The 20,581-nt window shown below is 40.7% G+C and overlaps 1 protein-coding gene across 3 annotated transcripts in view; it reads right to left on the reverse strand.

Annotated features, from left to right (window-relative positions):
- Positions 1-20,581, reverse strand: part of pcnt (pericentrin) — a 38,821-nt gene that overhangs the window by 7,000 nt on the left and 11,240 nt on the right. For 2 of the 3 annotated variants that reach the window (XM_008399735.2, XM_008399733.2), the window contains 35 exons: positions 20,365-20,508; positions 19,955-20,210; positions 19,757-19,836; positions 18,013-18,301; positions 17,658-17,758; positions 17,341-17,452; positions 17,021-17,147; positions 15,981-16,100; positions 15,830-15,893; positions 15,612-15,716; positions 15,419-15,530; positions 15,295-15,335; positions 14,923-15,211; positions 14,698-14,848; positions 13,416-13,869; positions 13,100-13,297; positions 12,936-13,007; positions 12,221-12,325; positions 11,818-11,970; positions 11,017-11,163; positions 9,655-9,815; positions 9,262-9,428; positions 8,938-9,119; positions 8,081-8,243; positions 7,744-7,986; positions 7,118-7,350; positions 6,862-6,969; positions 5,917-5,937; positions 5,329-5,565; positions 4,448-4,621; positions 4,142-4,294; positions 3,796-3,978; positions 2,066-3,064; positions 324-494; positions 47-236 (listed from right to left, as the gene is read on the reverse strand). In XM_008399735.2, the coding sequence (XP_008397957.1) occupies positions 47-236; positions 324-494; positions 2,066-3,064; positions 3,796-3,978; positions 4,142-4,294; positions 4,448-4,621; positions 5,329-5,565; positions 5,917-5,937; positions 6,862-6,969; positions 7,118-7,350; positions 7,744-7,986; positions 8,081-8,243; positions 8,938-9,119; positions 9,262-9,428; positions 9,655-9,815; positions 11,017-11,163; positions 11,818-11,970; positions 12,221-12,325; positions 12,936-13,007; positions 13,100-13,297; positions 13,416-13,869; positions 14,698-14,848; positions 14,923-15,211; positions 15,295-15,335; positions 15,419-15,530; positions 15,612-15,716; positions 15,830-15,893; positions 15,981-16,100; positions 17,021-17,147; positions 17,341-17,452; positions 17,658-17,758; positions 18,013-18,301; positions 19,757-19,836; positions 19,955-20,210; positions 20,365-20,508 (6,505 nt within the window). The remainder of the gene's footprint in view (positions 1-46; positions 237-323; positions 495-2,065; positions 3,065-3,795; positions 3,979-4,141; positions 4,295-4,447; positions 4,622-5,328; positions 5,566-5,916; positions 5,938-6,861; positions 6,970-7,117; positions 7,351-7,743; positions 7,987-8,080; positions 8,244-8,937; positions 9,120-9,261; positions 9,429-9,654; positions 9,816-11,016; positions 11,164-11,817; positions 11,971-12,220; positions 12,326-12,935; positions 13,008-13,099; positions 13,298-13,415; positions 13,870-14,697; positions 14,849-14,922; positions 15,212-15,294; positions 15,336-15,418; positions 15,531-15,611; positions 15,717-15,829; positions 15,894-15,980; positions 16,101-17,020; positions 17,148-17,340; positions 17,453-17,657; positions 17,759-18,012; positions 18,302-19,756; positions 19,837-19,954; positions 20,211-20,364; positions 20,509-20,581) is intronic. The other variant, XM_008399734.2, reaches the window with a different exon arrangement.

The raw sequence follows: 20,581 nt of genomic DNA on the forward strand, positions 1-20,581 counted from the left end.
ATGAGAAGGTACCTCTTGAATATTAATATTCAACTGCTATGTGTACCCTTGATGTGGTAGCCCTCACGGCGAGGATCTGTCTCCTGTTGTTGACACAGTCGACGAAGCTGCTCCAGCTCTCTGCGCTGATAGGCTAGCTCCTCTTCCTGCACGCCCACATCCTGCTGAAGACGTTCAAGCTCTGCCTTCATTCGCTGGTTTTCGGCTTCCAGGTCAACAAGATGTCGCCGTTTGATCTGAAGGGCAGAAGTCACTACCATCAAAAAGAAATCAAAAACACCTAAAGATCACGACAGATAGGTTTTAAGCTTTCATATCCCCACCTCTCCGTTCTCATGAGGTTTTCCGGTCCTTTCCGAGCCGATTTTCAGTCCTTGTTTCACTGCTGCCAGCTCAGTCTTAAGAGCATCATTTTCAGCCTTCAGCTTGGCGCACTCTGACTTCTTCTGTCTCAAGGAAGCCTCCGCTTTGGCCAGGGTAACATCAGCGTTGGTCTAGTGGAAAGGTAAAGATAAATAGAACTGAGCTTTAAAAAAAAAAAAAAAAAAAAAAAAAAATCACATACTTTGGTTTTCATTCGACTAAAACAGAAAACTTCACAAGCATCACACAAGTGGAGTTAAACGTCTTACGACGTATATTACTGCCAGGCTCCGCTTTGAAAGAAGCGGAATATTTGTACCAGAAAGGCTGCAATTGCCTAAAATTATCCACACACACACACACACCTACAAACAGAGCTGGACTACAAACAATACTACAAACCAAACCTACAAAACGCCGTCTTACAAGAGAAACATTGCACCTTACCACATCCTGTTCAGACAGAACGACTAAAAAGCCCCAAACTCAGACTACCAACAGTTTTAAAACTAAGAGCTAGCTTAGATTTTCTTCATTCTTCCTCATTTTAAAGAGACACTTCCTCTCGTTTCTGCAGTCAGTGTTGCACCACGTCATCACAGCGACGCCCCCTTAACTACAACCAGATGTGGTCCTGCCTGCAGCAGCTTTAATAGCTGTACATGCAGCAGAAAAGCGACGCGATGTTGCTCGCTTTGAACGATGCCAGGTTTGAAGTTCTATTTAGGTTAACATTAATACCTTTCTTAAAGGTCAAGTTAATAAAAGAGCTAAAAACACACACAAAAAAAGTAATTTACAATCCTACCATGTCTTAATCAAAAGTCGGATATAAATTAATCATAACTGAAAGGGGGAAAAAAAATTTTTAAACCATGGCTTTCCACCTGCTAAATAAAGCTAAAATCAGAATAATTTTTTCTAAAGGTAAACAGCTGTTGCTAGGTTACAATGTTGCTTCCTCTCCACTCATTTACATTATGGCAGGCTGTTGTAACATAAAATCGGCTTCACTGCACTCTCTTCAGACGTCTGAATTTAGTTTATGACTAGACTTATTAATACACAGACTGTCAGTACTGTTGGGATTAGTGTATCTGTTTACATACAGGATTAAAGTACATTTTAATGCTAGATGCTAATGTTTTGCTCCAGTGGCTTTAAAACAAATCTCTGGCTTGATCTTAGGATGTTTTGGGGATTTTCTGAGATCTTGTCAATTTTTGAAATGCTTGATTGGATCATTTTCCAATATTTCTTCCCCTGTGCTTCAGAATCACACAGCAAATCTGGAATTTTTTTTTTATTAATCTTTTTTGTATTCTGCCAATAAAGACGAGTGATGATTTTGACTTTATTGTCCTTGAATAAAATCTCAGCCTTTGATAAACTAACTAATGCAACCATAAACCTTATGAAAATGTTTTTACAACCTCTGTGGGTTTTTTAAACTTAAACTTTAAAAGCCTTTAACAAAAATAAACAAATAAAATAGACACCAATGCAGGTTGAACACTAGAGGGTGCCAAAACGAGAATAAGTTTTTATAAGTGGATTTAGAGATCAATGAAAAACGTTAATGCGTCTTTATTTCTGTTAGGCAGGTAAAGGGTAAACCTCCAAGCCCAGAATCATCATCTTCTAGATCAGTACAGAATATTTAATATTGACTCAAAAAGGTTATTAACAATTTGACACTCACCAGAAACTCCTTTTGAGCCTCTTCATGACTGGCTTCTTGGTCCCTCAGCTTAGCCGTCAGCTCCTGGATGAGGGCATTCATTGAACCAACTTCTTTTCGGAGGGTTTCGATTTCCTCCTGGAGCCGACACTCTCTCCTCCTCAGTGCTTCACGTTCTGCTAAAAGTTCTCCCTTCACAGTCTCCACAGTTTTAATCCCCTCTCTTCCCTGTGCCACCGCTTTCTCCATCTCCAAGTTCTCCGCTCTTACTTCCTGCAGCTGTCTCTCGTAGGTGAGGCTGGCCTCTCTGAGGACCTCCATTTCCAGCTTCATCTCATTGGAATTTGTTTTTAAAGCTTCGATCTCTCTCAGTGTCTCTTGTTCGCTGCTTTGCATATGCAGGACCACGGCGTTCAGACGAGCTTTCTCTTCACGCGTCGCAGTTGCCTCTTCGGCTTCAGTTTTTAGACCGTCCCTCTCCTCCTCTGACAGTTTTCTCTTTTCTTTCTCTTCCTCCAGCTCCGTCTCCTTCAGCCTGAGGAGACCCTGGACTTCATCAAACTTTTCCCTCTCGACTCCGAGTCTCCTCCCAAACTCTTCCCCTTGTGTCCGGTACTCCTCCTCCTGCGTGAGCAGCAGGCGCTCGAGTCCTTCCTTCTCTGCCACGGCAGTCTCGAACTGACTCTGCAGGGCTTTGAGCCGAGAGCGAAGAGACGAGGAGGCGGCAGAATGCGTGAGGCTGATCTCGTGCTTCAGGCTGTTCGGACCTCCCCTCCTCTCCTGGAGGGTCTCCATGTGCGGCTCCGGGCTGGGCGAGGGAGAGGGATTGATGCTGTCGCCGTCCTGGGAGTCGCTGACTTCGTGCAGGTTAGGACCCAGGGTGGCGAGCTCCGCCTGCAGCGTGCTGATGACCTCGTGAAGCCGCTCCTCTTCTTCCTGCTTCTCCTGACGCACTCGCGTGATTTCAGACTGAAGATGCTCCACCTGAGAGCGCAGATCCTCCAGCTCAACCTCCAGGACCTTTAAGAGGGGGGGAAAAAAATAAGCAAACATTTCCCAAAAATCAGGGTTTGTGCCTCGTTTTCCCCCCCACAGTAAAATTTTAAGCACTTTTCAAGCATTTTCATGGTAAGTTTTCAAACTTTCCCAGCATCAAACATAGATGAAAACAATACAAACGATTGTTTCAATTCACGATTTTATAATATCATTGATTGCTGTTATTAATAACATGCTGTGATAGTATGCTACCTTTTACAGCGAGGACAAAGTAAACTAAAATATAACAATTTAATGTTTTGAAATGAAAACACTAATTTAAAAAAAATCCACGGATATCAATAACTAAAGTATAAAGTGTCTTATACTTTACAAGTCACAAACAAATGTTTAAAATTGTTCTTGCCAAGTTTTCTGGCATTTAGATAATTTTGGTCATTTTAACCAACCAAAAACAAGGCAAGTTGGGCCTGATTTAATTTCAGACAGTGAGAAAAAATGTGTCCGTGTCTTTTCATTAGGTGGATGAAAATATCTGGTTTCAAACGTAAATAGCGTTTTCCAAAATTTAGGCCTTGAATCAAGTGTTAGATTGCACTTTATTATGAAACTATGCAGGTTGCATATCAAGAACTTCATTCAGAAATCAAAAACTTTCCAAACACCCAATTGAAATTCAAGCATTCGTGCAACCCTGCCGAATGTTTGAATGCACCCAAACAGCTTTTGGAGAAACTTGTCAGAAAGCTTACTCCGACTCGGTCGTCCCTTGCACTCTCAAGCTCTTGTTCGAGTTTTTGGATCTCGCAGTTTAGGTGATCGATCTCCTGATTTTTCTCCTGAAGAAGCGCGACGGGGAGAGTCTCTTCCTCGTTTTCTGCCACCTGAACTTGTCCCTTTTCTTCATTTACTTCAGTGAGGGCGGACATCGTCTCCTGGCAAACACAGCAGTTTTGCTTACACTTCCAATACGAGTTACCAAGGTGGAAAAGATTAAGGTTTTTCATTTTATGATGGATGTCAAGCATCCAACACAGTTTGAAAAATTCTAATTAAAAAGAAGAAAATAATTTGACGTGAAAAGAAGACAGTTCTCACCTTGAGGTTAGACATTTCCTTTTGAAGCTCTTCAACTTGAGCAGCATGCTCATTTGTCAGCAGTTCAAGCTGAGCTGTGAGGTGTTTCAGTTCGACCTCTTTTTGGTGCAAGTCTCTTTGCACGTTTTCCAACTGGCCAAGCAAGACCTCGACCTACAAGACACAATGATGATGGATTAAAAAAATATATATTTCAGAAGATATTCCGTCATTCCTATTTTAACCAAAAGGTGGCACTGCAGTCGAACGAACAAATCTGGTGACTAAATGATTGACAAAAACGGTTTTGCACAGAGCCTGACGGACCTCTTGCTCTTTACAGTGTAGGTTTTGCTGGGCAGCATCCACGGCATCCCTAAGCTCCTGGGTGGGGTCACGGGTGTTGTCATGGTAACAGTGCCTCGTCTCATCCAGTTTGGACTGCAAAGCTGATATTTGGAGCCTGCTGGACAGCTGCTGCTGCTCCAGAGCTAGCTTATCCTTACAGGAAAAAAAAAAAAAAAAAGAGGGAATCATTGAAAAACATGTTTGCTGACATACAGAACCACTGAAACGTTCAAAACCCTGAAACTCATTCATGTTTGAGGGTTTTGATTTTAATGCGAAAAAGTATATTAGGATTTTATATGACAGAGTCGATCTGAAGTGCGTGGAGTGCACTTGTAATTATTCCTCATCACTAAATAAAATCTAGTGCAGTCTGAGTAATTTTAAATACATATATATTTCAAATTAAAATGTCCTACTTGCATTATGTCAGAATTCGTGAATAGCACATGGCAAATTTGTGCAAGAAGTTGCTCTGATGCGATTAGACAATAATAACACCTTTTTGTTGCCCTTGGAGGGAAAAAAAAAAAAAAAAAATGTTTCCAAAAAGGGAAACTTGTAAAACATCCTCATTGTGAAACACGGTGGTGGCAGCATCATGTGCAAATGCTTTTCTTCCGCAGGGACAGGGAAGGTGCTCGGTTCATGGGTTCAGATGTAAAAAAACTTGCATAAAAAGGTTTCCCCTCAAACTATTCACTCTGGGAGGCTAAACACAAACATGTTCTTTTGTGCACACAAAACCTTAGCAAAACACATCAACGTTTGTGGTTTTAAGGTGGCAAACCAATAAAAAAAAAAAACTCGCGTGTAAATACGTGCACAGCACTACAACTGAGTGTGTTAGCAGCTCTTACTTGTGTGAGCTCCTGTTCCCTTTGCTTTGCTTTGTGCAGCTCTTGCTCCAGTTCGTTGACGGTTCGAATGCTTTCCGCGCTGTTGAGCAGCGCTTGTTCCAGCTCTCGGATCCGTCCTGCTAGCTTGTCTATCTCCTCGTTGCGCTCTGCCAGATCGCGCTGCGCTTGCTGATTGGCCTCAAGTAATGAGGCATGGTCGTCCGTTTTATCTTTGACCATAGATTGAAGGCTCTCCACCTGCAGTGATAACAGGAACAGCTTTTTTTCTTCCAAACTCAAATATGGAGTTTTCGGTAGAGAAGTTGGAATTAAAAAAGGGAAAACTACAAGGTTTGCAATAAAAGTGATAAAAGCCATTCCAGATTTGCAGCCAATGATCAAGAGATTTAAGGTAAACCATCCCCAAGAGCAATGACAGAGATAAAAGATGTGTTGGAAATACTCTATTTGCTATTGAATGATGGTCAAGAATACTGGACTCAGGACAAACGCAGTTAAAGAAACTACGGATGATTACAGAGGAATAGGGGAAGTCATGCACAAGTGTCAGAGGAGCAATGAAAATGACACTACAGTTAGATTCCATACCTGCAGCAGCAAGTCTTCAAACTACAGCAATCCATTCAGCACAGGGATAAGCACATAGCAACAGTCAGGCTCATTGGCAATCAAATTACAGCAGCAATAATTCAATTAACCGATTTGTGACCCAGCTGGAAAATTACAAAAATTATACGTGGGAAGCACAAACTGACAACCTAAAAACAAGTTTACGCTTCAGTATAGGATTTCCGCTTTATGCATTTATGCTGGGAAACATTGACGATTTTGTAAGCTAATTTCTGTTAGTTACACAACAATTCAAACACAGCACTGGGTTAAAATAACCTTGATTCAAGAGCATTTAGAGCAGATTTGAGCTACATCGTGTCTGGTTCAGTTCACCATGTTGCCCATTTTTATCTCCGTTTCCTCCACATGTCACTTTTTTTTCTTCTTTTTTTTAATCCCTACTTGACCACTGCGTAGCACTGCATTGTCTCTTGGATAAATGGTACATTTCAGAGATATTCATATTCATAAAAATGCTCACATCTCATCTCTACAGTTTTTTTAGAATCTTAAAACAAGAAACTACTGACACCCCAAAGAATACATGTATGTATGCGTTCACACACTGAAGTGGGTGAATGCCTACAAATATGATCAATGACTTGACTGTTTTTGCATTAAAATTCAAAGAAATGTGAAGACATTTCTTCCAACTAGTGCCCATTAATATTGAACTGGATATTCCATTGTTATTACTGACATTATTTAACATGAATTTATTACCTCCCATCACCCCATTTTCACTGATTGTGGCTCTGATCGCACTTTGTGTCATTCAACATTTATGAGAGCTAATGATCCCACTGATCTACTTCCTTATTTATTGGGAGTCACACATTCACTTTTTCAAACTGATGATTTCGGAAACGTGGTGAAGAAAAAAAAAAAATTGTTTGGAAGAGCAGAGGTAACGGCTCTCACCTTGTGTGCCTTGTTGTCTCCGTTTCCTGTGTGTCTGAGCTGGGCTTCCAGCCTGCGGATCTCCTGCTGGAACTCGTCTCGCTCATGTTCCCGCTCCACGGCCTGCTCCTGCATGCAGCAAAACAAACCGTGTGAAAGACGATCAGAGATGCAAAAATGCGACAAACTCAAGAACGAGCCAAACAACGCATAATATAACGTAGAAGTATGTTACTTCACATTAAAGGGTGTACTTCATTACAGATTATAAGTTCACCTCTATAAACTGCCGATCGTGTTTCAGCTGTTTCTCGAGCGCTTGGACACGCTGACTGAGGTCTTCAGAGTGATTCTTGTGCTGCTGCTCCTTCTCCAGGAGTTTAGTTTCCTGATCTTCGAGCTCTCTCTCCAGGTTCCTGAGGCGCAGCGAGAGAGACTTGTGGTCCTTTTCCGCCTGCCTCTGCAGGTCCAGCCTGTCCTGGGTCAGACGCTCCGCCTCTGCCAGCAAAGCTTGGAGAAAACGGAAAGGGAAAGGTGAAGGTCGCAAATCTCTTCAAACGTAGCTCAGAAAACAAAACAACACAGCTTTAATACACACAGTTACACATAATGAGCTAAAAAAAGAAGGCAACAGCAAATGGCACCGCAACCTTACACTGCAAAGTAACGCCCCCCCCCCCCACTCAAACACACAGTCACACTCCACTCTGACCCACAAACCTGCGCAAGGATCTAAATTGAGCCAATGGCCAATGGAGAGATGGCACATCTGAGCACAGATATTATACAAGTGCATGGTCAAGGCTGATTCAAAGAGCCAATACAGTTTGCTACAGAAATATTATTTCATGACATTTTAAATTTTAATTTATTCCGTCGTGATTTTGAATGGATTCTGCTCACCTTTCTCTCTCTCCCCAAGTCCAGCAGAGAGATGCTCCTTCTGGCGCAGGAGAATGGTGTGCTCCTCCGTGAGCTCCTGATACTTTCCTCTGACGGCATCCAGCTCCGCGGTGAGACTCTGCATCTTATGCAGCTTCACCTTCAGGCCCTCCAGTTCCCCGACAAGCTTTTCTTCTTGAGCCTCCTTCTGCTGCAGGGACTCCTCTAAGGCAGCTTTTTCAGCCACGTAGCCGTCCAAAAGCCCTGAAAAACAACAACAACAACAGGTATTTAAAAAAATAAAGGAATTACTAGAAAAATGCTCTCAGAAAAACTCAATTAACAAAACGTAGCTGACCCTCTGCTTTGTGGAGCGCCAGCTGGAGGCGAGTCTTCATCTTGGCTTCCTCATCAAGCTGCTTCATCAGGAGCTGGTGCTGTTGAAGAAGCTGGGTAGCATCATCTCTGCCCTGGGTGAACTTCTCCTCAAGGGTAAGATGAACATGGCAAGTCTGCTCCAACTGCAGCAAAAAGACATATCCAGAGACAGTCAAGTGCTGTCCTGCTGTCAAAACGGACCAATAAAAAGTATTCCTGCATGTTTCACCAGCTCAAATTTAAGGCCATTTTAAATAAAATTTAAGACCTATATCACAACAAAAAGGCACAAAAGAAAAATTCCATATTTTACTTAAAATAGTGCCACGTGAATGTAGCATCAAACTGCTTGGCAACAGAAGTGAGTTAGTGTTGAAAATGGATGTCGTTCAGCCAACTGGTAATCATTTTCACTTACCAATGACAGACGTTAAAAAAAGGTAGCTAACAAAGTGTTATTAGCAGCTAGTTAGCGGTAGCCTCACTAAAATTTGAGTCAGAATAGAATGAAGATGTCTGCATGCAGTCAAAACTTTTACCTGGCAAAAAACAACACTACAGAGAATATGCCAGAATAAATAGTCCTGCCTTGACAACGTTTAAAACCTGTGGTTATTGTATTTAAGGCCAAATTAAATTTTTTAAATGAATTTAAAGTTTTTTTTTAAAAAGGATATCCACCCTTTATATAAATTTTCTCTAATTAAATGTACTCTTTTTCCCCCCCTAATTTTCCAAATGGATTATTGTACTGCAACAAAATACACATTAATTTCAATTCTCCTTGCACATCTTTCCATGAGCGCAAATAAATCCATGTCTGCAGAGTTTCTTTACTTGTGTGTGAGCTTGATGGAGCAGGTCCAGGAGCATCTCCACTGCCAGACGCAGCCTGTTGCAGGCTTTAAGGGCCGATTCTTCTCCTGCAGGACTGATCTGAGTGTCTGCAACCAGCAGACTCTCGCACAGCATTTGGGTCAGTTCCATCTCCTCTGATGTCAAATCTACAACTGAAATAACTGTGGATAAGAAAAGAAACATTTATTTCATGTCATCCAAGTGTGTGTGTATAAACATATAAAAAGGCAGCTGCTTCTTATAATGGTGATATTATTGAAGCAGTTTAAATCCTAAATGGGGTAAAGTCTGAGATCAACAGACCTGATTCCTGATCTCGGTGCTCTTTTGAACTTTTCTGTGTCGTCTGTTCGTTTGTTTGGATCCTGCTGTTAATCTTTTGTCCGATCAGTTCTTCTGTTGCTATGACACTGCGAAGCATCTCAACCAGCACTTTACTCATTTTCTCATTTGCACCGTGCAGTTTGGTCCTGTAGAGAGAGGGGAAAAAAAACAGCAAATTCTGGTTCAATGCTTTTTACACGTACATTTATTGAAGCCATAAATGACATAAGATTTACTGACGTCGAATTGCAGGCTATTTTAGTACTAAAATCTGAAACGTAACAAATTCTGGCTGTGCTTAAAATGCGCCACTTAAAAATTACTCGGCAAACATTATTATAATGTATTCAAACTGCTACAATAATTACTTACTTTTCTTCGTTGGCATCCTGCAAGTCATCAGTGAGCATCTTAAGCAGGTTTCCCCCCTCCTGGCTCTCTCGTTCCCTTCTTTGGAGGAGAGTGTCCAACGTCTCCATCTCTGCACGTTTCCCGTGCAACTCGTCCTGCAAGCACCCGATTTCTGCACGCAGCTGAAGGAGGAAGACAGTTTTCATTCATTCCACTTCCAAAAGTAAATGTTCCCTCCTTCCTCTTTTATCCATTTTACGGATTGCATCAAGTCACTTAAATATCCATAAAAAAGAGTCTTTAAAATTAAGAGTAATTAATAATCCGCACAGTCCCCGACTCCTGTTAAAACTAGTCAAAATGCAGCACCCCCTAACTTATAATCATCCTCGTCCAGCAGCAGGACTGACATCCACTTCTGAGCATCATGTCAGTGCAGCTGGGTTGTACTTCAATCTATCTGAATGCTGTAATGGTTTCTTCACAGCTCAGTTATTATTCTTATCTTTCATTTCTCTACGTCTTCCCTCTTGTCCCCCCACGTTTTCCCTCCTCAACTCATCTCCAGCAGCCACCTAGCTCAATAAAACAATGCCACTGCCATGGCAACAGCCTCCACCTCTTGTTAAACCTCTCTATGCTAACCTCATGGGAACCAGAGTGCATGTTAATATTTTACTTTAAAGAGCAAAAGATGTCATGGAAACAAAAAACAAACAGGAACATCTTTATTGCCAGCGATTAGATGGGGGAGGGAGACACCAATTACAAAAACAAAAACAAAAAAAACCCCCTGGAAAATCATTTGATAATTACAGATTCAAAAAGTCCTTCAAATTAACAAGCTTTTATGTTGTTTTTTTTTTTTAATAAAAAGAAAATGCTTTAGTAATTTTCAAAGCAAATAGGATTCCACAAAAAACTAAAATTTTTTAAATTGATTTTTTTATGAAACTTCAACTGGATTTCTTAAGTCTCAAAAATTAAGTAATGTAAAGTTTTTCCAACTGGTTGTTCTCCCCAAAATAACCATGAGAAAATTGAAGATATTCAAACAATTAATAATACCAATGAGAACAAAAGTTAGAAAGTGAGAACCTTAACTTGTCACACTTTAAACATGTATTGGAAAAGTAATTATAACTATGATCCAGCATCTCCAATATGAATTTTGCTTTTTGTTATGGTGCAAATCTTTATCTGCAAATCATAACCTGACTTATACACAACTGAATCACTTGAGTGACTGAATCACTCAAGTGATTCAGTCGTTGGAATCAACATCAAATGATGTTTTACACCTTCCATCTGCAGCATGCAACGTAAAAATGGGCAAGACATACGAGATGAGCAAGAGATGTTATGTACAGGTGTTTTCAGTACCTGGGCAACTACAGCCTCCAGTTGCTGCAGCTGGGTGGTGAGCTCGCTCATTTTGCTTGTGTAGATCTGTTCCTTTTCCTGCTGCTGAGATGTGAAGCTCCGCCTCAAATCTTCAAGCTCCACCCTTTTCCGTTCTTCAAATTCAGTCTTTGATGGCAACGATGCGATTCCATGAAGCAGAAGATGCAGAGCGAAAAAAAAAAAAACAAAAAAAAGAAAAATGAGCAGCAACACCTTGTAAGTTATACTTTCCTCAAATCAGTGGCCATCTTCTGCCTGAATGCCTGGCTGCACATTTGAAACGGTCAACAATTAAATACCCATTTGCTGACTTAAAACAGTTGGCATTAGAGAATTAAAAAACCTAAATCTAATCCCTTTTAGCTGTGGTTCAGATGAATGAACAGAAACACATGCGCAGCCCAGAAGAGCACAGATTGAGAATGGAGACAGACGGACGTCAACACTTGTACATATATGCTGGTGGGATTAGGAGAAAACTGGGTTTGAGTAAAGCTCAAATGGGACAGAGTCCAAACGAGGGAACTATCCTCTGAACTGGTGCAGCTGGAGCTTAAAAAGGGGCATCACAATCGGCACACACACACTGTAGTGCCAGATAATCCTTCGCTATTACGCAATATTCCCAACAATATTCTGGTGGCTACATAACATTTAAAATATAATAAGAAAAAACAGAAAAGATTTAAAACATGGGGTAAAATAAACTGAAGAGATCAGTCTGACATTTCTGAGCTTCTCATCTTTTTCTTCTCATTCCTGAACAATTTTAGTTTTTACCTTCAGATGGTTAATCTTGTCCTGAAGTCGCTCTTCCGATTGAACTTTGAGGAGCTCCACCTCTTCCTGGAAACGCTGCCGTTGCCTTGCCGACTCTTCTTCGAGCTCCCGGCGACAGGCGTCCAGTTCGCGTGCAGAAGTTCCCCTCAGCTCCTACAACGGAAACCCACACAATTTCAAATGGCATGGTTTGCAGCTGGCAACACCTTTAGTACATCAAAGTTGAAAAAAAAAAAGTAAATTAAATACCCAGCATCTACAGAGAAACATGCTGTTAGAGGATAAACAATGTTTTAGTGTAATCCCTTCTCTAATGGGCTGTAAGAGCCACCAGCACAAGAGGTTTAGAGGAAACTATTAACGAGCATCCACAGTTCAAACACAATTTATATGTAACACACACCTGAAGCTGACTTTGATGCTGCTCTATAAGCTGCTCCTTTTCAACACTGCAGGTGTGTGAGAGCTCCTGCAGGGCCGTGCCGTGTTGTTGCTCCAGTTCCAAAACCTGAAAAAAAAAAATTAAATTAAAAAATGTACGGGATTCAGTTTTAGTTTAAAACATTCAAAGAAAGAGCTCTGAAACTACTTGGGTCTTAAGTTACCAGAAAATGGTAATTTTTTTGGTTGAACCCCATTTTGCCCATATTTGCTTCAAGTTGCCTTTAATAGCTGTTAGAGTCTCAATGAGCAGCCGCAAACTTCAAAAGTTGACACAAAAACATCTACAGTGATTGTACAATCGGCTCGCTGTTTTCCACCCCCGCCTCATGTTTGGATAACAACCATGAGGGCTAAGCTTCCTTCAGCTCATTTGCTACAACAGGTCTCTTCTCCATATAAAAAAGGAAAAAATAAAAAAATAAAAAAAAAATCAAGATAGTCGTTTGCTTCAGAAAAGCTCATTGTTAATTACTTTGACTTTAAACTCACTTTTTCCCTTTCAAACCTAGTATTTTTGTCCTAAAAAAATGATGAGCAGGGGATATGTTCAGCAAACACGTTCCCTAAATTGAAAGTTCATAATATAATAATGAATGTAGGACATAATAGGCTTCTGATTTTTGGCTTTGTGACTTAAAAAGGAAAATCAAAAGCATTTTGAGGGACAGCTGTACCTGCTGCTTAAGCGCTTCCAACGCTCTGCAGTGTTCCTTATCCAACGTCTCTTTCTGAGCAGTCAGCTCCATCTGCGAAACAGATTGATGTGAAATATCAACCAACGATTTAGTTGTCATGTGTTCACAGACTGAACTTCAACAGTGAGGCTACAGCTCCTTACCTTGTGAACGTGGTTAAGCTCAGCTGCCATGGCCTTGAACTTGTCCATGTGAACCTGAGCCAGCTCTCTCTTCAGCTCCTCCCTGATGGACAGCTGCTCTGCAGTCTGTCGCTCCATCAGCTGTTTGTGCTCTGAACTCCTGGAAATCAGATCCTGGCGATGCTCCTCCTCAAGCCGATTCATCTCATCACGCAAAACCTGAGATAAAATTGAATACATGAAGCATTAAACTGGGGAGAAAAAAAGAAACTGTCAACGCTCGCCCTGTAAATACTAAGCTCAACCTTATTGGGTCAAATGGCTCGTCTCTACTTACTTGCACTTCTTTTAAGTATGTGGCCTCCAAAGTGTCCATATTTCCCAGCATTCTCTTTTCCAGTTCATCCCTCTCTTCCTGGTGTCTGTGCGCCAGTTCTGCCTCCAAAGCCTCCAACTGGGCCTGACTGGTCTCCTTGACAGCAGCTTCCAGTTTTTTAAGGTCCTCCATTCGTTTAGCATCGAGGGCCGATTCCAGAGCAACAAGCTCAGCTTTGTGCTTATTTCCAAGCTCATCGACCGTAGCCGCGAGCTGATCTCTGTGACAGGCACCGAGCGAGTCCAGCTGGGCTTTGTGCTCGGCGTGGAGCTCGTTCATCTCTTCCGAGTGCTTGTTTAGGAGCCTTGTCCTCTCATCTTCAAGCTCGGCTTTATGCCCGTCTTCCAGCTCTGCCGCAGACTTTTCATAGCTCTGCACCAAACGCCGCTCCAACTCCGCTTTCTCCTCATCAAACCTGGAGACGCGGGCACAGAAAAACAAGCTTAAAGGAAAGTAACAAAGTAGCTGGCTTTCATTTGTTTGTTAAATAATTATTGGTGAAAAACAAAATTTCAACCAAGGATTTTTGTCTCGTTTCTAGTGCAAATACTTTTAGTGTGCTTAAATTAAAACAAAAGTAACTTTACAGAAAGATAAATAAGCTTGTTTTAAGTCAATAAATATTAAATATAGATACAAAAAAAATTAAAATTCTCCACTTAATACAGAAAACATGTCCTGTTACAAGTGGAAAAGAATATGATAGTGAAACTAGTACTTTTTAATGCATATTCAGGAATTATTCACTTAATTAAGCTTGTAAATCTCTGCTGAAATGATACTTTCAGATTATTTTTATCTTAATTCAAGTGTACTAAATTTTTTGTACTAGAAACTAACACCAAAATTATTGTTTTCGCAGTGTAGTGGCTACTTTTAATATAATTATTTAATCTTTGAGATTAAGCATTTTAAGATTGTATTCCTCTGATCCCTTACATGGAGTTCAGGCTCGCTGAACATGAGAACTTACCCTTCAAATTCATTAAAAGAATTAATGACAATATAATATTAGTGTATACCGACGCTACTCTAATCCATCAGAAGCATTTATCCAACTACTCCTGCACATCACTGGTAATTATCCTGCCAATCACTAACTAGAGCCAACTTCTTGAGTCTGCTTGCTGCATCTCTAGTCCGTAATATAAACAAAATACAGTTGGATCTTCTTCATGTACTTTCAGATTTAGCAGAATAACCCTAATGACAGCAAACACAACCCGGACATGTCGGCTCTGACCTTTGCTGGGCTAGTCGAAGCTTCTCCTCGCTCTGCTCCTGAAGCAGAGCTTTGAGCTCTTCTGTTTTTTCAGCCATGCAGCTCTTTGCCTTTTGCAGTTCGTCGTTGTGCTGAGCCTCCAATCGTTGTTTTACCATCAGAAGCTGTGGGCCTGGAAGACAGTTGTGTTTTTTAAAAACAGAAGAACTCGAATGTAACCAACGTAGCTCGTCTACGAGAGCCGACCTTCATCATCGTCATCTAGAGAAAGTTCAAGAGACTTTAACTTCTCTCTTTCTTTCTCAAGAGCTTCTTCAAGGCATTTCTTTTCCCTCTCGAGGTCCGACAGCAAAGCAGAGATCTTGTTTTCGTGTTCCTGCTGAAGCTCTTCTCTCCGTTTCTTCAGATTTTCCTCTTCGCAATCAGCTTCATGCCGTTTACTCAGAGCAGCAAGGTTGTTCTCAAGCGTGTGGATGACCGTCGTCCCCGTCTGCAGCTCCTCAGTGAGACGCCACATCCTCTGTTCCACCTCCACCTGATTAAGGATGAAAACACTGAAATGAGAACAAAAATGCTGACAAAATTTCAAATCAGATGTTACAAATTGATTTCCCTCACCTCTACCTGCCTTTCTGCCTCCAAATGGACTCTGGTGAGATCTGTGTGAAGATTTTCTTAACGTTAAGATCTTTCAAAAAGGAAAGTGAATGTTTTATTTGCTTAAACTGCAGTCGCAAGGCACCTTGTAAGTGACTTTCAGAAAGTTTGGCTCGGAGCTGCTCCAACTCCAGGGCGTGACGTGTCTTAGTCTCTTGCAGCTCTTCGTAGTAACGGTCCGTGAGGTCTGAGCGCAGCTGGGAGACGACGACGAAAACTCACAATCTGAAGTGTCAGATTTATGCTTTAGCTTACCTGAAACCGACACGGCGCCTCACCTGCTGCAACTCTTCTTTATAAGAAATAGCCAAAGAAGATTCCAGCTGGGAAAGGTCCATTGCATGCTTCTCCTCCAGCTCAACACGCAAGTTGTCGAATGATTCCTGCGAAAGAGAAAAGCCAACACACTGATGGATCTTCACAGAGAAAATTTTAAAAATTTATTAATTAATAAAACATCACATTATTTAACTTTAAAACTTCTCCAGATTCTTACAGTGTGAGCAATAGATGCATCTCTTTCATCCTTCTCTTCCTCAGCCAGAATGTGATGCATAGCGCTGGAAAATCAAGACCAAAGGAATGAATGCTGCGACATATTTACGCAGCACTGGAGAAACGGTCCATATGAGGGCCTACCAACATACCTGTCATCTGCAGTTTTCATCACAGATTCCTCCAAGGCACTTTCGACCAGCCTCAGCTGGAGAAGAGCTATTTCCTCTTTGTAGGTCTCCTCCGACGCATGCAGCCGCTTCTCAAAATACCTGAGGAATAACGTTATGTGATTCTTGCACAACATAGCAAAGTAGACACTGTTAACAGATTCAGCTATAGCACAAATTAATACATCAACCTGTATCAAGATATACCAAAGTTTAAAAAAAATACATGTTTGACAATATACAAACAGCAGATTTGTGTAATTTATAGAATATATGAAAATGGTGGAACGCAACTTAAAAAATAGTTTGTAACCGAGTCAATAAGCAGAGCTATATATTAGTATTTTGATAATATACAACAAATTATACTTTGAGTAGAAACTGAAACATTTTTGCTGTGGTTCATCCTACCTTATAAATCCAATATGTCTTAACGCAAATAAACCAGCAGCTTTACACTTCATCCTCTTCAGACCATCATGAAAATGTCATAAAAAGATAATTATCTATTGTACATTTTACACCTGCTGGTGGAAAAAAAATAAATTTACTATGCATTTTGTTTTTTTGTTTTTATTGTGGACTAAAATGTGATATTAATCCAGCTGCTAAAAAATAAAAAGTCTAAGCCATCTACAAAAAAAATAAATAAATAAATGCAAAGCTCTCTAGTACCAAATTTACTCTCCCAGTGTTGCTTTTGCATAAATTAGATTTATATGTTCTAATATTTAGGAAGTATACTGCACCACTTTACTGTTTACTCCACACCTCGCACATCATTTTTACACTGCATTCACTTAATTTTACTGTTGCCAAAATACTCCATAAATGTGTTAGAATGTTTTAACACCAGCAATATTATCCATTCCACCTCTTTACGGAACGGATCTTGTCATAATCTAGTTATTTTTCGTGTGAATACCGATACTGCCGTGGAAAAGTGCAAACACAGGAGACGTGAAAGGCAGGGTCCAAGTTTAGTGTGTGAAACTAGGTGTGTGGTTACGTCGTCGTCGTACTTCCTGAGGTTTTCCAGCTCGGCCTCATGCAGCTCTTTGATTTCTTGTTTCTGCTCGCTGAACTCCGTCTTGAGACGCTCGATGTCATCGACCTGAGACGAGCGAGCGATCAGCTGCTCCTTCAGCTCTGGGAAATAAGACAGGCAGAGAGAAGAGTCTAGTTTAGTTTTACTTTCACTGTCGTACTTCACTCTGAACGCCACCGGTTTATAAAGAAACGTTTCATGCAAGGTCAGTAGAAAGAAGAAGAAGAAATCCATGGTAACAGACACATTCCCGTACACACTCCTTCAGATGTCAGGTTGGTGTAATGATCTTACCCCCCAGCTCTTGACGGCTAGCTCTCATGCTCTCCAGCTGGGTCCACAGCTGACCCACTTCTTCCTCTGAGCTCTTTTTAAGCAAAGCTTTCTCTTCCTGAAGGTGCGAAACCTGAACGGCAAAGCAAAACTTCTTTTGAGATTAAACAAATGACATTCCAGATTACTTAAATGCATGTTTATACACCCGAGATTGACATGACGGAACAAAACATTAACTCTCAAATTTAAACCTTAGAACAATCATGAACAAGTTGTCATTTTTAAGCAAGAAATGAGCTCCAACTCGAAGTGACACTGTTATAAAGTCAACTAACCTCTTGCTGCAGTTGCTGCTCTTTGTCCTCAAGGTGGCGTACTTGCTGCTCTTTCTCCTGCAGAGCCGTCTTATGACTGCAAACCAACTCCTCCAAAGAATCTAAGTGGTATTCACAGAACAAAACAATTTTTAATTAAATGGAGAGAAAAAAAACAGCATTGTGCCACATAAAATATGCAGAATAATGATGCAACAGCATTTGAGAGTCTATGATTACATGGTTAAAATGAAATTTTACCCAATTTCCTAATGTCCATATATAGTCAGATATGTAAAATGTATGTTTTTTTTGAAAGACTTTAAACTAATCGTTTATTTTTGTTTTGAAATGGAAGATAATTTTGACAACATACTGTCAGCAGCCTCTTTGTCAGCCCAGGCTCGTTCCAGGTCTTCCTCTAGTTTCTGGACCCGCTCCGTCCTGGAGGTTTGGAATTCCTCCAGAGCGGCCGTCGCCTCCTGCAGGTCAGACTGGCTCTGGGACAGAGCCGCTCTGGTGTCTGCCAGAGCTCTGCTCGTTTCTGCCAGGGAGGCCTGGGTGTTGATCAGTTCTGTCTGCGTGGCATTGAGACGGTTCTGAATCTCTGATAGAGACCTTTGGCTGGTTGTTTCAGCCTCCGTCTCCCACTGTGCTGTCAACGCCTGACAAAAAAAATTTAAAAAAATAAATATAAAATACATATTCTTATTAGCTTTTAAATAAAGTGACAATGAGTGAAGCAATGACTTGCAAAGATAATTGCCGTTTATCATCTTAGTACTTTAGTGCATCTTGTTTTGCGACCAACAAAGTAGCAAATAATCATGATATGCAAAGAAAGCGATGCATAGTTTTCAAAGTCTAAAATGTGTACAGCTTTTTTTATTATTATTAACCAAGTTAGTCGAATGGAGATTAGAGCAGCATAGTAACGATGAAAACAAACGCACATTAAAATATGCTCACAGAACCCAGATAATATCTTCAAGATGTCATATTTTTAAAACTCCTTCAATGTTGCAAGGGTTTGAAGTGAAAGTTTAGATTGCAAGTTGTTCCAGGCATGAAGTGCTGCAAGCCAAAAAGTCTTCTTACCGAGTTCATACTTTAGGAATGACAGATTACAGAATTTCCATAGAACCGAGATTGTAACTTCCATGTTTCCTTGTAAGGCGACAAGATATACAAGGAGTTGTAACTAGAAAAGTTTTATGATAAACACATACCGAAGTCTGAACAGTGATATAAAGATGTCCAGATAATTTTAGAATTAAATACACAATGATGTTACAGTTGGTAATAAATCGACGTCCCATGGCATACACTATCTAGCATGCAAAGACAGTGGAGCAAAGTGTTCCTATACAATAAATCTCCATGATTCACAAGAGGCAGAAAAGTTGCCTCCAACTATTCCATTTCTATTTTACACAAAAGAAAAAGTGGGGCTTATTTCTATTGTACAATCTGAAAAGAATTATGTTATTTTCGGATTTAAAGACTGAACACGGCCCTTAAAAGCTGTGGCTACAAATGATCATTAATTAAAAATCTTAGACACCAACTATTGGTTTTTCACTTCAGATTTTTCTCAGTCAGTGTAGATGACTAACTGCGTTTTCAATCAATAAACCTCCTACAAGGTCCAATATGGAACCAATTACCTTCAGAACTCACCCCAATAAGAGGTTAATGAAGTCCAACTGTGTAAATTGGTTTTGTCTTACGAGCAGAGTGGCTCTACACGTCACTCTTAGCTTAGCCTAGAGTGGTGGTGGCAGAATCAAGAAGTGGGTGTGCAGGCAAGGAAAGCAAGTCAAAGTTGATGGGAAGATGAATAGAACTAAACACCAATTGATCATCACAAAGAAAACTTAAAAAACTTGAGCTCCTTTTAATCAGTCTAATTTTCAGTCTCTAGATGAAAAGCTGGTAGAGACAAAACCCTAAACTCCTTCAGTTAAAGATGGTTTGGTACACCTATAACATTTTGAAAACCCTGCATCATTTCCATTTTACAACTTTGTGTTATTTTTTGTTGATCTGTCACATAAAAACCTGAGAAAATAAAAAGTTTAAGTATAAAACAACATTAGAAAGACGAAAACAAACTCAACCTGTATTTCTTTAGTTTGTTTCTCCTCCAATGCAGCTCTCTCCTGAGCAAAACGAGTCTCAAAACACTGCTTCAACTCATCTACACATTCACAAATACAAAGGGAAAAAGATTTTATTTAAAAAGAAAAAAATAAATTACAGAGCAAACATTTTCCAAACATATCTGCAGAGAGCTGCTCCAGTTTGCTTGTACTCACCGATCTCTTGCTGGTGTAGCTCCTGCAGCCGGTCTTGCTGCTGCCGATTCTGCTGTTTGACCGAATCCAGGTCCGACTGATGCCGGGCCTGAAGAAGAGCACTTTCCTGGGCGAGCTTCTCCCTCATAGTGGCCTGGAGCTCGTCGACAGCAGATTCTTGCTCTTGCTGCACGTTCGCTTGTGAAGTCGCCAGCTGAGACACGCGAGGTGTCGTCAGGCTCAGACGTAAAGCTTCGAGCTCCATGCTCCTCTGGGTCTAAACACAGATTGCCCATTGGAGACGTTTGTGTGTTTTACTAGGACAAACTCTATAGTGTCAGGCTATGTTTAAACATTCATATACGTACAAAAGAATGTCACAAAAGTTTGTTGTTTTTTTTCCCCCTGAAGTTGTGGATTTTAAAACGCACCTGCACCTGATGCATCTCAGCCTGGTGGGCAGCTTCCATGCTCTCCCTCAGCTCCAGGCTCACCTCTGTCCTCAGCCGTTCCAGCTCCTCGTTGTGTTTGGCCTTCAGTTCTGACATCATCCTCTCGTGCTCCCGTTCCGTTACCTGAGGGGAAAATCAGAATAAGGAATAAGCAAACTACAAACAAAAACGGGAAGGTTGTATTTTGCTATTTTTT

The sequence above is a fragment of the Poecilia reticulata genome, linkage group LG22, assembly GCF_000633615.1.
Source record: "Poecilia reticulata strain Guanapo linkage group LG22, Guppy_female_1.0+MT, whole genome shotgun sequence".
Taxonomy (NCBI): Eukaryota; Metazoa; Chordata; class Actinopteri; order Cyprinodontiformes; family Poeciliidae; genus Poecilia; species Poecilia reticulata.